The sequence below is a fragment of the Solea solea genome, chromosome 13 (assembly GCF_958295425.1).
Source record: "Solea solea chromosome 13, fSolSol10.1, whole genome shotgun sequence".
NCBI classification, from domain to species: Eukaryota; Metazoa; Chordata; class Actinopteri; order Pleuronectiformes; family Soleidae; genus Solea; species Solea solea.
The window spans coordinates 20006799-20026190 of NC_081146.1; the positions used below are offsets into that span (position 1 = coordinate 20006799).

Sequence of the window (19392 nt, forward strand, 5' to 3'; positions counted from 1 at the left end):
TGCTTCGGAGCTTGGCATGGCATGGTTTAATCGTTATTGAACATTTTTTATTGATTTCACTTGGGGAATGGAAAAATGTAGTGCCACAGGTAAAAACTATTTTTCATAGAAAGTAAAAAAAAAAATATGAGATTAGACTTTCATCTCATAATTGTGACTTTATTCTCATAATTTCTTTTTTTTTACACATGTGGCCCTAATAATCTTCAGTAGAAATGTTAGAGTGGTTTACTTAGTATATAGTGGAGTACTTGAAATGTGTACAGGGTGCGTTATGTTTGTCACATATGCCACTAATGCAGCCAATTAAAGTGCAGTGAAAGATCATTTTCAGCCTGTTCTGCTGTGGAACTATTTCTATCTCCCAAAAGAGCCATGGAGCTCACTGATTAAAACCACCCCACTGCCTACGTCAGTTGTGGCATGACTGAAGTGAGCAGAGTGGCTTCTCTAACAGTTATCAGTGTGCCTAAATGAAAATGAAAAGCAGCACGCACATGCATCCATGGCCTAAGTATGTACACTGGTCGGTACTGTATGTAGGCCAATTCCAAGAATAGTATATACATCAGATGGTTAACAGCATTGCATTAGGCTGCTACATTGATGCAGACTGGATGACGTGGAAAAACAAGTGGATTATCAGTTATCTGTGGTTGCAGACACTCAGTGTGTTGTTGGGAAAACTTGACACGAATCTCTGGAGGTTACTTTCAGCTGTAAAAACTCTTAAAGGTCAATTTTTTCTGCTGCTGCTGCATGACCTGTCTCCTCTTCTGCTGTGGCATTAGTGACAATCAGCTTATTGAAATCTGCACAGCAGCATGTGAACACTGAGTCTGTTGCCCGTCTCTTTCTATCTATTGTAGCTGCTGTAGTCTGTGTCTACCTGCTGTCCTCCCGTCCAAAAAAAACCCTAAATAAAGATGTACACTCGAGATGTAAATACTGAATTAACAAAACATCTGTGCAGTGCTATCTGTATGTGTGTCTTGCTGATGCCTACCTCTCAGCTGAGAAGCTTTACTGAACTTTATTATGAAATTAAAAAAAATAAATAAAAGAAAGAATAATAATGCCGAGATGACAATGTCACCCATCCTGCCTCATGGTTGATGCTACGCCATTTGTTTTGCAGTGATAACGTTATCACAAAGAAAAGCCATTTCTATATTTGTATCTCCACAACTTGTTTCCACAGTGTTATGCATTTCTATACAATAGGATGTATATGTACAGTTTAATATACAGAATATATACAGTACAGTATATATATATATATACATATATCTATATGTATATATATATATGTATACACTGCTGCCATGACAGATTATTTTGACGGGGGTTTTCGCAAATCTCGTTTTGTGGAATATCAAATGCACCTGATATCAAATGTTGTAAGATGTTGTTTTGAAACACATTGATAAAGTTGATTATATTATTATCAATATTTGATATAAATATATATACAAATAAATGAACATAAGCTAGATTCTTCAATGTATTTTTTTAAACAAAAACACTAACAGAATGAAATGGAACGGCCTCTTTTTACGCTATAACTTCCTGTGACACAAAGAAAAGTCTGCCTGAAAGTCACTGCAAAAGTTAATTCATTTATTAATTTATTTTTTTCAACTTAGAAGAGATTCCAGACTGAAATACACGGGAATGGAAGAGTTCTGTAACACCCCGGCTGCTGTGGGCATGAATGTGCTTTTGTTGCACAGCCCTTTCAGGCATACGAACGACAAAGAAAAGCAAAGTAGATTTTGGAAGAAAGAAAAATCTGCTGTGTGTTGTAATTGCCTTAATGCAGTTTCATTTTACAGTCGTGTGCAATCAAAAGAGCATATGAAAATGGTGAGAATTGTACGCCACATGGAAGAGTGCTTTTATTCAAAGCTAGGCGTGTAATATATTATTTTATTTCCTGGAAGACAAAAACTCAGCTTTGTAAAGTACACAAATCTATATACATTTGACTTGTTTATAGTATATTATTCACAGTCCTGGTTCTCACAGAGAAACTGTGGCTGACGGAACACTGGACATAAGTAGGTTAAGCCCACATGATGGTCTGTAACTGTATGTTCTGTCCTGCATATGTTCAGTGTGTCGTTGAGTTCATCAGCTGTGGGCACATTTTTCTCATGTTAGTTATCCGTGCATAAATGTGAGCTATAGCTGAAATGGTTGATGTCCGTGTTGACCATGTTGCTTGTTTAATTTAATTGTCTGAATAAAAGATAAAATGTTAACCGGAAACATGGTTGTATTGTTGTTGTTGAGTAGCTGAGGTGCGCTGCGGTCCTGTAAATTACATTGAAAATTAAATTACATCTTCAGAGTAACGACAATGTTCGTTGGTTGATTGACCGGGTGGGTGGATGGATAAATGAGTGGCCTTTGATTTTGGGTGTCTCATGAAAAAAAAAGGTAAATAAACAAGAAAATGTTCCTTTTTGGAGAGGACATGAAAACAAACATGCACTCAAACACAAAATAACTGTACTGTAGAAATGTACTGGAGGCAGAAGCCTTGCATTAACCTGCACTAATTACCAGATTGGATAAACAAGAAGGGAACAAAAATGTTCTATTGTAATGTTGACTACCGGTTGTAAATATATGCTACACAGTAAAGCACTCCAGGTAAAAAGAAACAGATAAACAAGGGTTTAAATAAATCACGTACATAGGATTTCTCTAAGGCCCTGTTTAGTTTTATTTTTTGGCAGTTTGAACAGCTTAAAAAACATGAGATCCATCGTACGGAGGTGGTTTCGAATGCGATTCTGATCGGATTTTGTACAGATCAGTTTCAATCTGAAAGTCGCTCAGATGGATTTCAAAGTGTCCTCTGCATCATTCGTAGTGTGACTCCAATAATGACGCAGATCTGGAGAGACGGATGTGAATTGGAGGCGGGTTAGATGATTGACACAGTGGAGGACAACAGTGTAAAAAAAACCATTTAGGACAGGCACAGATTTGTGTCATCCAAGGGCCTTTCTGCATGGAGTTTGCATGCATCTCCGGGGGATTAGGCAAATTGGGCACTAAACTGACGGCACGTGCGAGTGGCGGGTTGTTTGTCTCTGTGTGGCCCTGTGATGGACTGGCGACCTGTCCAGGGTGTACCCCACCTTTCGCCCTATGTCAGCTGGGACCCTCATGTGAAAGAAGGTGAGTGAGTGAGTGAGTGAGTGAAGGTAAGACTAACTTGTTTTACTGGGGTGTGGCCTGTAAATATACAAATAGATTAGACTAGACACTGTCAATATGGACACACGCAGATCAGATCTGATCACTATATATCAATATATAAGATTCTGATCAGATATGCTTACAAATGTGGTTTGGGCTGCAGTCTATGAGCACTGCATCCAGTATGAACAGAGCAGCATCCTCCTGAAGGTTTGTCTGAGCTCTGCACTGCGGAAGGCGTAGATGGCCGGGTCGATCAGGGCGTGGCACATCATCAGCACCATGTGCAGCTGGAACAGCGATCGGTAACACTCACAGTATGGGTTTGTGGGGCACACCATGATGATGATGAGGTGGAGGAAAAACGGGGCCCAACACACCATGAACGTCCCAACCAGGATGGTGAGAGTCAGAGCCCCTCTCATGCTGCGCCCCCGCCAACGACACTTCAACCCGGCAGTTGTGGGCAAAGCTGCGATCTTGCGGGCGTGGATGCGAGCCAGCATGAACATGAAGGCGTAGAGAAAGCAGATAATCGCCAAGGAGAGGACGAAGAAGATGACAAAGCAGATCATGATGAACTTGGAATCAAAGAACCTCACCATGAGCACAGCTGACACCCCGCATGTTGTCCAGATGACAGCCAAGATGGCCCTGGTGCGCCTCATTGTCACGATGTTGTGATACCGCAGTGCGTGGAAGATGGTGATGTAACTGAAAACGACAACAACCAGTTTAGTTCTCTGCTCAAATCATATTTGGACCATTGAGTTTCATTTGGATGGTTTATCTGTTTGAATGGGAAAGATCAATGCATACTGCTGAGGTCCACAAGTGTGCATGGTCCAGGTAGGACAATACGTGTGGACTAGAGATTACATCCATTCTATGACATTTTTTGACTTTATTTTTCACTCTGGATTGAGAACTCAGTTAGTTTTAGTTGGAAAACTCACCTTTAGTAATGTAATCTATGCAAACTCACTTCATCGCCAGTCTACTGAATACTTGCACATCCTTTTGACTATAATTGTTTCCTGTTAGTAATCCTATTGAAAAAAAATAGTAAGCAAACAACTGCCTCGGAGATTATCGGCTTCCTGTTTATACTGACAAACCCATACCAAGTGCAACTAAAGGGTCATGCGATGTACATTTTTTGTATTAGTATGGATGCAGACACAGAAAACTGAAATTCCTGTTATGAAATGAAAATATAGAAGGATGTAGCCAGCATGTGGGATCAGGTATGCAATGCCAGACTGCCATGGACCCTCACTCTAGTATCAATGAAAGACTGAGAAGTATGAAGAGGCTTTAAATTGTCTCTATTTACAGTGATAAAGCCAAACATTAAAACTTGTAACAGGTTCTGTTCAGTTGCTTTCTATTGTTTCAAATCTTGGTCAACTCAAAAGAATACAATGTCAGGCAATTAGGAGTGTCTTGCTTGAGGACATTTTGGCATGCAGACCAGAGGAGCTGGGCATTAAATCAACAGTCCTTTGGTTAGAAAACACAAGCCCCTGTAATACTGACAACCGCTGCTTATAGGCTACGAGCTTGCCAATTTTCGAGTAACGTATCTGCTGAGTCAGAGTCCCCGAGAGAGGGACCCGATGTTCTGAATTTAAGCACTTGCAGCTGGTGATTAATTATCGGGTCTAAAATCTGTAGAGAACACAACCACAGAATCACAGAACACACATTTGTGTTAACTTCTTCTTCACACAAATGTACGTAACCTCTAAAGGTTGTGAGACTTCATCTAAATTAGAATTATTAGAAAACATTGAGCTCTCAAAGTAACACCGTTATCACCAACGTTTAAATACAGATTTAATCCCAATAAGATAGTTTGCTCTCTCATAATCCCGCTCTTCCTCACATATACTTCACACACTGGAGTAGTGAAATTTGATTAAGATGAAGTGAGCGATAAGGTGACTCTTAGTATTAGTATTATTTCATTTATTATACCTGGTATATAAAGTAGAGCAGTATTTCCGAATTTCCTCCATGTACCACCAGAGGAAGCTCACGTACCACCGGTGGTACACGTACCACAGTTTGAGAACCACAGATCTAAATAATGTGAGCAAATCCCAATCCCTACAAACATACCGGTCCACAGCAATGGCCAGGAAACTGGAGATGGAGCCAACAAAGGACATGCACAGCAGGGAGTCTATGATGTCGTCCAGCTTGGTCTCAGAGGAACCCTTCTTCTCCAGCGTGCCCCCGTCGGCAATTGCAATCATGATAGTCTCGCAGGTTTTGGTGACGCTGGCAATGGTGTTGAAGGCTGCCAGACTGCAGATGAAGCAGTACATGGGAGAGTGAAGGTTTCTGTTCCGTATGACAGCCAAGACCACCAGGAAGTTCTCAGCCAGGCTGATTAATCCGATGGTGGTGAAGAGACTGGCAGGGATTTTGACTTCGGGGCAGTCAGAGTGGGCCACTGAGGTCGTGTTCATCATTCTGATTAAACAGCTCGTTAAAAATGATAAGTGACTGGACACCAATGTCCTCTTGTCCTCTGAAGTTCACAGGATGTCTGGGAACCAGTTGATTTTATTGTCTCATCCTCACTTCACTGGGTCCATGCTCAAGATTCAGCCTCACTCATGTAACTTGAAATTTCTGTGACTTTCTTCTCAGTGTTTGTCAACGAAAACCAGAAAGTAAGAAAAAAAACGTATATAAAGTAAAAAATACTATGACATTAACACTGGGGAAGTTGTTTAGCTACTGTATATGAAGTCATGTAGAGCTGGTTTTACTTTTGTCAATAAATGGATGTATTGTGAGGAAAAGATCTTTCTTCAAGAAAACATTTGATCCTTCGCTCAAATGTTTTCTGTTTTTTTTTGTCAAACGAAAAGCCTCAGGCTCACATTACAGAATAACAAAATAACAAAATCAAAGCAGCTGCTAAACTATCACTGACTGAAACTAATGAGTGTGTTAGTCAAAAGACTCAAAAAGAATCCAAATTTAACACTGCATCGAGTGCGCTCCAGTGCAATAACAAGCAATGAACCGCAGACGTTCATGAGGACATGAACTGGTGATGGTGATGGTGGTGGTGAAGTTCTCAGCTGATACTGTGGGACTTTCTCCCCTTGAGTAATGCATCAGAAAAAAAAGAAGAAAAGTTTCCGTGTGTCCTGTCTCCTGCTCCAGCTCAGTCACGGTCTCCAGTCGTGTGACTGTGTCTGCGTCTCCTGTTTATTCACAAGAGAAAGCTTTACCTGTGAAAACACAACAACAACATCCATTTATTAAAACCTAGAGGCTTCAGGTAATCCTGCGTCAGTTGAATGTATTCAATATTGATATTTCAATATATCACACGATGGATCCATGAAGAATTTGTGGACAATAATGGCTGTAACACCGTGTATTTTCGTAGTGATGAGTGATGCGACCTTTTATGCAAGGTCTTGTTCTCCAAACTTATTCTGCCTTCAACTATAGTTTAGTTCCAGCCTGATAAATGGGCGCTCTTCATAGGTTATGAAACACATTTTAAGGGAATCTTTTTCCATCAATCTTGAGTAAAAACAAAATTTAAAAAAGTACTTTGTGATCTGGGGAATCAGCGCATCAAGCCCGAAGAAAATGGATATAATCATGCTGAGCTTTTATCCAGAACTTGTCGGAATGTGACCTTGGCGTTTTCAGAAGAGGCCACAATAAAGGAAACTGGAATAAATGACAGTTCCAAAGTGCAAAGTTTAAAAGTGAAATATTAGGCCAACAGCTGTCTGCAGTCTGCCTCCTTGTTTCTGTCTCTTTACAAAAAAACAAACAAAACAAGAGGACAACTTTAGTCAAAAAGGACAAAGGACGTTATTAAATGAAATGAATTGTACCAGTGCTGCAGTAAGTACGTACAGTACAGTGTCCTGGGCCACACTGGGTGTGTGAGCAGCATGTTTGTGTCTTGCTTTTCATTTGGGCACCTACATTATCATAGATAGATAGATAGATAGATAGATAGATAGATAGATAGATAGATAGATAGATAGATAGATAGATAGATAGATAGATAGATAGATAGATAGATAGATAGATAGATAGATAGATAGATAGATAGATAGATAGATAGATAGATAGATAGATAGATAGATATAGAATTCATGCAACTGCAGCATGATTTTAGAAACACATTTTGTTATTGTTTGCCTGTGTGATTGAGTGACCTGAGCCACGTTGCTTTTCTCAGAATAAAGTGCTTTCCTGTTTTTCCACAACAGTTCACAGCAAAATAGTTTAAATGTCTATATCTGTCTACCCTACCCCACACATTGAACCAATTTCAAAATAAAAGCACTCTCAGTCTCAGATTTTTAACATCTTGAAACATTGTCAGGGCCGGTGGATACTATATGTATTTATACTACTTCTTACTAAAGAGTCCTGGCATTTCGTAGGTAGGAGAGAAATTTGCCACGCTGCAATTACAAAGCTTTTTGCAGCAAGCTAGTGTCATGTGACCTGTCTGGGAGCATCTTCTGTAAATTGTATCTTTGTTTGTGCATTAGGGCTACATCCATCCGAGCTACCCTTTTACTTGAAAGCGGTGTTTTCAGATAAAAACAGCCCGCGTCTATAGATGTGTTACAGGAGGAAACTGCACTCCTCTGCAGTTGTTTGCTTCAGATAGTGCCACTTAAGAGAAACAACAAACATAGAATAGAATAGAATAGAATAGAATAGAATATACAAGTAACGGCAGGGATTTATTTTTATTACACTGATGACGAGGTGAAACTAAAAGCAGAGCGTTTCATGAATTAAAGCCCCTACATTAATTACTGTGAGCAGCACAAGCTTTCACATGATTTCCTGTGATGTTCTGCACACTGTTCTTTAGGCCGATCAATCTGTTATGATCGGAGTATTTGGACCAGATTCAAGCAGCATATTGGGCATGAACCAATGATTTCCATTAAACCGCGAGCACTTAGAAAATGAGGTTTAATCATGGGTAATAACTCGGTGTCAGTGTACTTCTTACATGACTCATTTCTTATCTATGCTGTTTTTATACTGTCATGAGGTTTCGCTGGTGTAACGGCTCATATTTGCACAAAGGCTATGACTGGTTGAATTATAAACCACAACACCACTGGTTTAACATAGAAATCGCACTGGAAAAAAAAGATGGGGATGAAATGAAAGATAAGAACTAACAACAGAAATACCTCAGTCTGTATGAAAGTCTAAAGAAGATATAGAGAAAGATTAAGCTGATACATGGGAAGCAGCAGTGACAATTTCTTTCATCGCTTCTTCTCACATTTTGTCAACACGTTGCTTCTTCTTATTCTACTGCAGTGACTGTTTCACTCCCTACTGTGTATCTCAATGAACCACCTCCCAATGTTTGGAGTGGATGGAAACGCACATGAATGAGCATTGATTTTTACCTGCATGTGTGTGTGTTCACCACTAGTGTGTAAGAAGGATGGGTCAAATTCACCATGTGCAAAAATACTACCCATCATTGGCATCCCTGAACATCTGCTGCTGGATAAATATTTAATGATGTTTTAATCTATGAGCAGTGATTGACATTTGCTGAGAAAGCAGTTGGGAGCTGTCAGATGTCACATCAACGGCTCTTCCACTTTCCCACATCACCTAGATAACAAATCCATTCCCTGATGTCCATAATCTGACTGGTCTGACACGTTTTTTCTGTATTTGGAGTGTAAACCCAACATAATAATTCCTTCTGAAGCTTTAGAAATTCACAGAGGTTCACAGGAGTGAAGTTGCAGGATGATTCTGCATGGCACGCTGCATGTCATGCTGTCTTCTGATTGCTGTGAGTTCGGTGACGCAGGAATAGTGCACACACAATAGTGATTAAGCTTGGTTTCATTTCTACAGGCGGACTGCAGATTTTTCATTGTAGCAGTGTTGTTCCTGAACTCTTCCATGATTATTTCTTCTCTCTGATGAACCGGGAGTTCTTTTCTGTTCAAGTTTTAGCCGCCTTCACCCAAAAAATGGTTTCTGATTGGCTGGGGGTGGAGTTGGAGTTATCTGAGACTTGGATCAAGTATGATCATAGTATTTCCAGCGCGCTGAAATCAGGTTCTCCAACGTCGTGGGAAAACATTGAAGAGTCTTCAGACTAAATCTTTGGATATTTCACACTGAGTGACCGCTTACAACTAATCACGTGCCAGTTAGCGGTGACTAGCTGCAAGTCGCTGGACAAATTGCCGACTGTGTCACCAGGTTGGAAATCATGAGGTGTGAACGTTGCTTTAAAGGTATCAGGGTCAAATTTAGTCACAAGAGCCATCACTTGGATTTAAATTTCAATTTGTCTTTGGGATTATTACCTCAGTTTATTCAGGTTAGGGCTTATTTTTCAAGTGGATTTTGACAATCTAATCTCACAAGCAATCTAACGGTTGTGTTATCGCCGTTAATTGGACTTGGTGCTATAAAAATGTACATCCTTATCTCAGTTATTACTAAAGTTTATTCACGTACCAGATTTTCCCAGTTGTATATTTCCACCCATAGGGTTTTCAACTTTTGACTTTGAGGTTCCACACAGAGGCTGCTAGGATTAAGCGCTGAGATTGAGTGGTTAGGTTTAGGATAATCACTCGGTCAAGGCACTGAGACCTCGAAGAGCTCCTTTAAGTCGGCAGACTTCCTGGGATGGAGGCAAACATTCCATAGCACCACGAGGCCTCAAGACAGCTGTGTAAATCAGCCGTTAGTATTTGCGGACTGTGCAGCTTTTTGATTGCAGCGTTAAGATAAGGATTTAGTTGTGATGTTAAGGCCACGGTAAAGGGCTCGAGAATGTGACAGGTCAACAAGTCGGTGTTCCGTGAAACAAGTTAAGTAGAAAGAAATATACCTCACAAGTACAGTATAGTCATACAAATCTCTCTCTATCTCACCTGTCTTTGTGAGGGCAGCTTGACCTTATGAGGACATTTTGTTCTGGTCCTAACACCTTTAAAGGGTATTTTTATGGCTAAGACTTGATTCTAAGGTTAAGATTAGACTTAGTTTTTAGGTTAGGTTTAAATGTACAGTTAGGGTTATGTCTTTAGTAGGCAGTGTCACACAACTTTTTTGAGGACTAAGAGCTGGTTTTAGCTGGTTAGGGTAAGGGTAAAGGTTAGGGTTTGGCATTTAGTTGTGATGGTTAAGGTTAAGGTAAGGGGATAGGAAATGCATTATTCTTATGAGTCTCCACACAAAGAATGCAAAACCAGCGCGTGTGTGTGCGTGTGTAGTCGCACACGGTCGATATCCAGATGTCATCAAGCTTAAAGGTCAATTAAACATTTGGGATAAAATCTGCAGGAACATCGTGTATCAGACATGATTGATTAAATGACATGAGTGAAATTGATGAATTTCTCTCAAGAGAAGATTATTCCTGGCAGCTTCTGTTGTTGTTATATCACTATCACTTTCTTATCGCATTAACATCTTCATGTTTATGTTCAGTATGTATAGGGTATAGGACACAAAATATTAAAAAAACTGACCAGCTCTCGTCTGAACTGCTAAAGCTAAAGGAAACATGTTCGTTTTGCAGTAGCAGCGTCGAGTATTAGCACCAGGAGTTCACTTCTGACAGAGGGGCTTTGCTTCAATTGAATCACTAAACTGGAGCCTTGACGAGGTCCAACACTAATGCTGTGTGAACAGGCTTTGGGGCTTCACTTAACCCCAAAGTTGTTAAATAAAGTTCAGCGGTAAACGGTTCCTGCGCAGGTCAATGAAGTACTTTCTCAGCAAACTTGGACAAACTATTACTGTTTGAGGAGCCGCTTTATGCTCTGAGGCATTGTAGAAACGGTAGAATGTGTACGGACTTCTCTGATAAGGTTATTGATGGCTGTGATATACAGAAAATTAACTGTTTGACTATGTCTTAAGACAAATGCGATGAAGTCAGTTTTTATGGCAACTGTCGGGAAACGTGAGAGAACCATGTGAGACAGGTTCAACATTCTTTCACAGTGCCCTTCACCGAGCCGATTTCCTACTGAAGTGCAACTACAATAATTATCGTGAAATGTTCTGTTCAATAAACGGCGAGGATTGTTCACAAAATGGGCAGTTGGCATTCGCCGGAACTTAACTAGAAATTTTTTTTTTTCATTTTGGGTACAAATCAGAGACACTGCCATGTTGAACAAGGATGGAGTTGATGTCAAAGTACTGCATCCAAATGTCAGAGGATTTTCCCCCAGTAACAATCATCCCCCCGCACATTATCTTTCCATCTTATTTCACAGCCACACTAATGTGACATAAAATAAATGAAACCATTTTCCCCCACAGAGTTCTCATGCCTAAACTCCGTTGTTTCCTCTGGGCTGTTTTCATGTCCTCATTTCTTTTCCGTAACAAAGTCAGAGTCAAAGTCAAGGTAATTGCATCCATAAAAGTGGAAATTGCAGCGCTTGCACCCTTCTCATTACCCACTTAAAATAAGGGTCTTAGCCGTGAGAGGATAAATATGTTAACCACATAAACTGAATTCAAACAACTCCAAGGAACAAGGGAAATGTCAGAAAAGTTGTCAGAAAAGTTGAATTCACTGCATATGAATTTTCAGTCATAATAATATATTCTTTTCATTTCATTTTATTTGTTTTAGTGTGCTAATCCAGGTGCGTTGGAGTTTATGATCAGACTCCATGAAGTTATTTCACCCTGATGAAAGGGCTGACCACATTCACAACAGACAGCATCTCCAGCAGTGGTCTGTCAAACACAGCAGTGATCTGCTCTACAGAATAGAATAGAATAGACAAAAGAATGCCATAATCATCTATTATACAACAAAGCCATGGAATAAAAAAAAGAAAAGCTTTAAAGGTGCTGAATGTCTCACCTAACCCTTCCATTCCAAGCATGTAGGAGAACCATATGGTCGTAGTTATCATTAAAACTCAATAGTTCGGTTTTGTTTGCCCATTAAAAACAATGGTCCATTAGTGAAAGCCCACGTTTGATGGGAAAATAAAGGTAATGATTCTGTGGTAAAATCCCATTAATAGAACTGTGTTACATTCCATTTTCTGCCAAATAAGTTCAACCCAGTCTAATGCAGTGGACCTTTAAATACATCAGGAAATACATTAGATCAACTCAAACAGGCTTTAATTTAATTTAATTTCATCTTCGTTAAGGACAGCATTAAGGACATTATGTTTCCTCCCATCTGATACCTAAACTCTTGCCTGCCATGAGCCTCTCCTAAGAAACATTTGTGCATTTCCTCTCCTTCATTCTCTTCCCAGTTTGTCCTCTGCATTATCTATGCTGAGGGTCAATCAGGTGTCTTTACACGTGTAGCACTACAAGAGCTCTGGAATTGATCACATTTCGTAACGGAACAGACAGTTAAGTGAGCCACAACAATAGAACAATAGAAGATCCATTCTTCAAGAGGGAGCTCCCATTGAAAGATGATCAAAGCCATAATGAATCAGCCTGAGCTGCACAGAATTACAGTAGCAATGGTAATGGACAGAGCTATTGTTACGTTTCACCAGTATGTCATGAGTCCACCTCTGTCTGCATTATATTCTGGCTTTTAGGTCATCTAATTATTCCACAGGATTTTATACTCCGCTACATCATGGTTCAGTCCTTGATTAGTCACTATTAATGTAAAAAGCTTAAATCAAACGTAGAATGATGAGCCTTACTTTGCTTCTTCCTTTGCTGCCAGCTGCAGAGACAACCTTCCTGTTTAGAGGCCTTTTAGGAGATGATTAGTCTTTTTCATCATTCATTTTGTTGGTCTGAACAAAGGGTACTGATGTAAGAGCTGAAATGAACCTGTCCTCCAAAAGGTTTTTAGGTTTGTGAGTGTGTTCATGTAGGAGGGAAGGGGGTAACGCTGTTGTTGTAGCCTTGAAAGGCTGCCTCACCAAGGCTGTGGTGCTTGTTTTTTAGCCCCTTTCGGTGTTTTTCTTGTTTGTCAGCATGACCATTAATGGTATCAGCACATGGACGGCCCGTGCACCGACCCTCTCCGCACCGCTCTTGTTATTTTCTCTCTGTTTGGACACATATACAGTATTTTATTAATGAAAGTAAATATGGGAGTAGAGCTTATTGGTCTCTTTTTTGTAAATAAGACCCCACATTCAACAACTCTCAGCTCTGTCCCTGTCCCTATTTTTTTCTGTTCTTTAGACTTCTTGCATTCAACTAGACTCTCATTTTCAGTTCTGGACATGAGTCCCTGTTTCGTTTTACAACAGACAGTATACCTTGTGAATCATGTCTACTTTCCTTGTTTTTTCTTTGTGTCAGTATTCCAGCCTGTTTGCTGTAAGTCACCTGACCTTGCTTTTTAGCCTTTCATTATGAGACACCACTGCCTAGTTAAACCGTGTACCGACCTTCGTTCTGATCCTCAATAAAACATTTTATAAACCCGCATCTGTGCCTCTGTCTGGCATTTGGGTCCTCATGTGTAAACTGTTAATAACACCCAATAACGGAGTGGGAAAGCCATCCTATAAAATGATTAACTGTCATCCTTGCCTATAAATGTTCTTGAACAATCTCAGTCATGCTTAAAAACCTATTTGTGTACAATATAATAAAATGAATGATATATATGTACAGTATACATACATACTAATTATTTGTTGAATCTTTGCAAGTTGACTGTTTTCCAAATAGCAACTGCATTTTTAATTAGCAGTCAGCGCCCCACCCTGACCTTAATGTGGGGGATAAAGCGGTAGAAGGTGAAAGGTGAATGAATGCATGAACAGTTGTGTCTCCTGGTGACGTTTTTAATGGAGATGCCTATTTTTATATGCCCCCAATTATGAGCATGTGCAGTTAACGAGCTAAGTGTCACTTACTAACTACTGTATGCAACTTCACATTAACAATATAAAAAATAAGTGATACAGCTCAGCCCACAATGTCTCATGCTGTTAATTAAATGAAATTTTGTAATTTTTCATTAGCAAAATCAAGATATTAAGATTAAATTAAACAATGCACCCTTTGAATTTTGAATAAAACTGATATTTGAACAACATAACGATAGGAATTTTTTGTTTACTGGCAAGGTTCTGAACAGATTTTCTTATTTTATAAGTTCATAGTCAATATTGATTTTTATTTATAGTCTAGTCAAGTCTATTTTGATAAAGATCTTCTGACCTGCAGAAAGCTTCATTCAAACAGCGCAATGTGCTAAGAAAAAAAAAAGCCTGACAGCAATTACATCGTGAGAAAAAATAATTATGTCTTACTGGAGGTTGGACAGGAAAGGCCAGCAGACAATCAGAGAGGGACAAAAACAGTGACAGATTGGGACTAATGGTTGGACATACAGTACACTGCTATTAGTGACTGTCATAATGGAAGCACGTGGGAAGGAGGAGGAGATGGCGTGCAGGTACAGTGAGGGACAAATAATCAGAAAGTTGTGACGTATAATTGTCGGTGACTCAACTCGAGAGTGCCCCCCCCCCCCATCCTCACATGGTTCTTGCTCATCTTGGATTCCTGCAGCATCTGAGCTTACTTCACTGTCCTTTGTGGACTTCAGCAGACATTTGCCAGCTCACAGATACACGTGAAAAACACTTTCACCCTATGTGAGCTGGGATTGGAAAGCAGAAGTAGAAGATGAGTGAGTGAGTGAGTGAGTGAATGTTGGCAATGGTTTATGATTAGGACCATTATTGATTCCTAACTATTATTGTTCTTATGTCTCTCTCGGCCCTCGATTGAACCGGGATCCAAACTCCTGACCTTCTTGCTGTGAGGCTAACACAGTGAGCTACAAAAGGTTGGTGTAGTGGTTAGCACTCTTGCCTTTGCAGCAAGAAGACCTGGATTTTGGAACAAGGGCCTTCCTGAATGGAGTTTACATATTTGCATGTTCTCCCTGTGGGTGCGTGGGTTTTTTTCCAGGTTCTACGGTTTCCTCCTACAGTCCTAAAGCATGCTTGTGATGGATTGTAGTGCTGTTCAGGCTGTGACACCGCCTTTCGCCCCTATATCAGCTGAGATTGGCACAGTGCCACCCATGACCCTCATGTGGAGGACAAAGCGGTAAAAGATGGATGGATTCATGTATTGCAGTGATGAGAAGCCTGGAACTGAGGCAGCTACATGCAATTTCCCAGTTATTGCATGTGAAAATATCCTCCTCTGTGTAAAAAGTGCAGATTTCAAACTGATGTATGGAGAAGTGGATGCAGGTAATATGTATGTGAGGCTGGTGTAGCTGAAATTCCATCTGTGCAATTTTTACAAGACGATTTCACAAGTAAACCAGAAAATATGTGAACAGCAACTGTGAAGTAAGAAACTGGAAAGAGCATCAAGGTGATGATACAAATCTTAGGAGAATATATACAGTAGAATTTGCACTTGAAAGGACTCCCCAACGCTCCGTAATAAGAGACTGATTAGTGAAAGAACATGTCTTTGAATACAGTCCCTACTTTTAAGGGGTGAGCAACAATTCCCAAAGGAAAACCACAAGGTTAATTTGAAGGGAATGTAATTTGCGCCACCAAACTCTCTCATTCCATGCAGAGTGAGTGTCGTCTGTCATTTATTCTATTTTATTTTTCGTGTCATACACATGCACACACAGTGCCTCACCCTCAAAGGATTTTAACAAGACGGTTGAAGTGGCCAAATATTTCATCATCTTTCATTTTCATCTTATTGCCTGCCTTTTCCCTCAAGCTTAAGAGAAAATGTTCCCTTCCTGTAGCAAAGCTTGTGTTTTTATTAATGATTTGAAAAAATTAGTATAATTAGCATTAAGGTTAAGAGACGTATAAGTCCACACTGTATCATGAGACATCAGACCATTTCTTCCCCCCAAAATCACTCAGGGTTAATTTTTGGTTCCTGCATTTTAGTCTTGTAATAATTGTGCAAGTATTGCACTTAAAGCTAAGGTAGTCTTAAGGGGGAAGATGAATCCTTGCATATAATGGAAGATAAAATTGTAACAAAATGAATACATACTCACTGAGGAAACCATAAACGCTATTCTATTTCAGTTATATCATATAAGTAGATTGTGTGATCTCAAATGTCCCCCCGAGGCTCACATATAGTCTTCGAGGATTCAATAGAAAATGCAGTGTGTGTCTGTCTTTCCATTTCCAACAGCTGCGATAAGGTAGACTTTTGCAGTCCTCAAGGTCCAAAAAGAGAAAAAAACAAATCTACATTACATCCACACACACACACACAGTCTCACTGTTGTTTGAAAAGCATCATATTTTAGTCAGCTTCACGTGCACACTAGCTTACCATAAAATCCCACACAGTGCAGCATGCCTTTATATGGAAAAATATGCTGAACAAAGGTGAATATTTTCTTCTTTTTTTTTTTTTTGGTTAAATGCCATTAACGTGCCATATCAACATGTTATTTATCAAAAAGGAGTTTTCCTTTGGCTGAGGAGATTTATTGACATGAGAAACCCCCCCCCCCCCCCCCCCCCCCAATAAGATTCCACTCTGGTTTCAAACTTTCACAGTTATGTGACTAAACTATGACAGAACCTCAGACTCAGTCCCTGCTGGTGATTGAAACACATGTAGGCTGACTGCTTAGCTTATCTTAATTTGAGTTATGATGTTCAACTTTAAAATGTTCTGCACTACAGAGGAAATGTCGTTATCATTAACAGCGTAATGAATTCCAGCTGATGCCAGTACAGTGTATCTGTCCAAAACAAAAAAAACACAGTGAAATTGTTTGTACAACACTGCTCTCTAGTGGCGACTACAGCCTTCTGCAGGGCCATGCAACACTTCACTTTTCTATTTTTTTAATGATTGATCAACACTTTCCAAAACATTTCAAGTAAATGCTTGAAATAAAATGGAGCCGACCAACAAAATCTCATACGTTTAACGTTGTCCGACCAGTTTCCTATTCTTGCAGCCTAACACAGCAAGTGTCATAGAGACAGCTTCAGACGCCATGGTTTGTTTACATTCTTCTTCACACATGTCACGTAGCCACACCCCATGGTTTAACCCCTCCTCCTCTCAGCTGTGACAGCACAAATATTTGGCTCTGTAATCACCTAACATGACATGCCGTGTCTATCGCACCAGACCAGAAGACAGTGTCGTCTGACGTGTATTAATGCTGGATTGGAACCCTGTTAACATTACATAACACCCGCGTTAGCCCCGACTGTCTCATGTCTTTTTTCTTTTCACTTTACCCGAGTATAAATCCAGCCAGTCTTTTAGCTCCTCATTTAAGAGGTTCTTCTGCCTCAGATACTCCACGAGACCATGCAGCGTGTTCTTTGCTCTCCGCTCTCGATCCTTTGCGTTCCTCATCTCTCTTTCCAGACTCTCTATCCGAGTCAAGGCTTGATTGAGTCTGGCTGTCAGATCAGAGGCAGATGTAGGCAGTGCGTAGAAGTGGTCCTGGTAGAGACGAGGATGAAAATATTTGGATTCATCAGTCACAGCCAGTCAATGGCTCATACAGTGTGCTGTCAGATGGTCTGCATTCAAAATCTCATCAGCCCTCAATCCCACTGATGGCACTGCGTGAGTGTGTATGATGCAGATTCACTGTATGAGCATGCGCATGAGTGTAGGTGGGTTTACATCGGCCTGTCTTTATGCATAATTTTGATTTAAGCATAAAAACACAGAAAAAGTCTTGTAACAAAAGATAGATTTGACTGAGCGCTATGTAGTAAATGAATAAAAGTGGACATTTAGACTTCATGTGACGAAGATTAGGTAACCACAACATTCCTGCATTTAGTGTAAGAAGCAAATATTACCGCAAAAATGAAGTGCAGCAGGTATGAAACACAACCATATATCAACAACTACTATTTGCACACTTATATCTAACTCTAGAACTAACTCCCAGTGTTTGCTTTACAGCGGTTGATGGAAATGCACACAAATGCACTTTTACCAAGTCTTAAAAAAATAATAATTGTGATACATATTAATAAGATAAGATATTCAATTATCCATCTCACATGGGGACATTTTGCAGTGTTACAGCAGCCAAAAATCACAACAAGGAATAATAGAATAGAAATAAGGTAAGGAAATAAGAGTATTAAATAAATATGTCCAAGTAATGTGCAAGAAATAAAATGTGAAAACAAGGTTTGAATAAGGGCAGGATGATGTTGGTTAATGTTTGGGGGGGGGGGGGTACTCACAACATTGGGCACATAAGGCACAGACAGAGGCTCCGTCTCTTGGATGGGTTTTGAGGAGTTAACGGATGTGCTCTCCTGAGCCTTCTTTGAGGTCAGTGTCATCCTGGTTTCCACTGGCTTTAATGAAAGAAAAGCTCATTTTAAACCTTGAACAGATGAACTACTGTATCTAAAGAAATGCAATGGTTCCTCAACCAACATTTTCAGCATAGTGTGTGTAACACTGATTTAACTAACACTTAAAGCCTTCACCTACCCTTTGGAGATGAGCTGGGAAATTGGGAAAGACAGATGGAACAGCTCCTTCTCTGATCCTGACAGTTTGACCTGTCCTGTCAAAGTCCTCCTGTCTGAAGTGTTCACTGCAGAGTCTGGATGACTGACTTGCATTGAAACCTTCCCTTCTGAGGGCTACTTCCCAAAGCTTCCTCAGCACATCATCCTTGGGAAACCTTCAAAGTGAGAGTAAAGTTAGTCTAACAATTGACAGCAATAAAACAGGGTAATTATTCTGCATCTTTTTTTAAGCTGCAGCTGAGACAACCTCCACCTCTGAAAACAGTCAACAACAGGTACATGTCTTAGCATTATCCAGCACCTTAGCTACTTTAGGTCTCAATATGACGTTTTTAATGCACATACTTGTGAAAAGTAATTCCCTGGGATCTTGCTTGAATATTGCAGCGATTAGTGCAGCCACAAGCAGAACAAGAGTTAGGCATCGTTCTTCCCAGTCCGTGCCCTTCCCAAAATGGCGGCTACGTTGACTTACTCTGAATGCGGCATCTACGTATGCACGTCTATGCCCCGCCCTATTCTGCGACTGAGGTTGGAGAGGTTTCAGATAGAAATAACTTATTGGTTGGAGTTAAGGGGGAAAACAAAATTACCCAATCAGATGCAGGCTAGGGGCGGGTCTTCTCCGCTGTCGAACACTTCTTGCCCCCCC

General features: G+C 40.1%; 2 protein-coding genes across 2 annotated transcripts; both read right to left on the minus strand.

The window, feature by feature from the left end:
• Positions 1-2729: 2729 nt before the first annotated feature.
• mc2r (melanocortin 2 receptor) lies at positions 2730-13290 on the minus strand. Its single transcript, XM_058648433.1, has 3 exons — positions 12933-13290; positions 5338-6467; positions 2730-3927 (listed from the first exon to the last, which is right to left on the minus strand). The coding sequence occupies exons 2-3, from the start codon at positions 5691-5693 to the stop codon at positions 3378-3380; spliced, it is 906 nt and encodes a 301-aa protein (XP_058504416.1). The 5' UTR covers positions 5694-6467; positions 12933-13290; the 3' UTR covers positions 2730-3377.
• A 3442-nt stretch (positions 13291-16732) lies between these two features.
• LOC131471156 (THAP domain-containing protein 6-like) lies at positions 16733-19325 on the minus strand. Its single transcript, XM_058647518.1, has 4 exons — positions 19086-19325; positions 18700-18895; positions 18444-18560; positions 16733-17679 (listed from the first exon to the last, which is right to left on the minus strand). The coding sequence occupies exons 1-4, from the start codon at positions 19163-19165 to the stop codon at positions 17443-17445; spliced, it is 630 nt and encodes a 209-aa protein (XP_058503501.1). The 5' UTR covers positions 19166-19325; the 3' UTR covers positions 16733-17442.
• Positions 19326-19392: the final 67 nt, after the last annotated feature.

Bases quoted from the DNA above. Each gene is read 5' to 3' on its own strand.
- mc2r (XM_058648433.1), bottom strand. From the start codon at position 5,693: ATGATGAACACGACCTCAGTGGCCCACTCTGACTGCCCCGAAGTCAAA. The intron at 3,928-5,337 runs GTATGTTTGTAG...TGTCGTTTTCAG, and splicing joins CTGGCCATTGCTGTGGACCG to TTACATCACCATCTTCCACG.
- LOC131471156 (XM_058647518.1), bottom strand. From the start codon at position 19,165: ATGCCTAACTCTTGTTCTGCTTGTGGCTGCACTAATCGCTGCAATATT. The intron at 18,896-19,085 runs GTATGTGCATTA...CTCACTTTGAAG, and splicing joins CAGGGAATTACTTTTCACAA to GTTTCCCAAGGATGATGTGC. The intron at 17,680-18,443 runs GTGAGTACCCCC...CGTCTCTACCAG, and splicing joins TGCCTTATGTGCCCAATGTT to GACCACTTCTACGCACTGCC.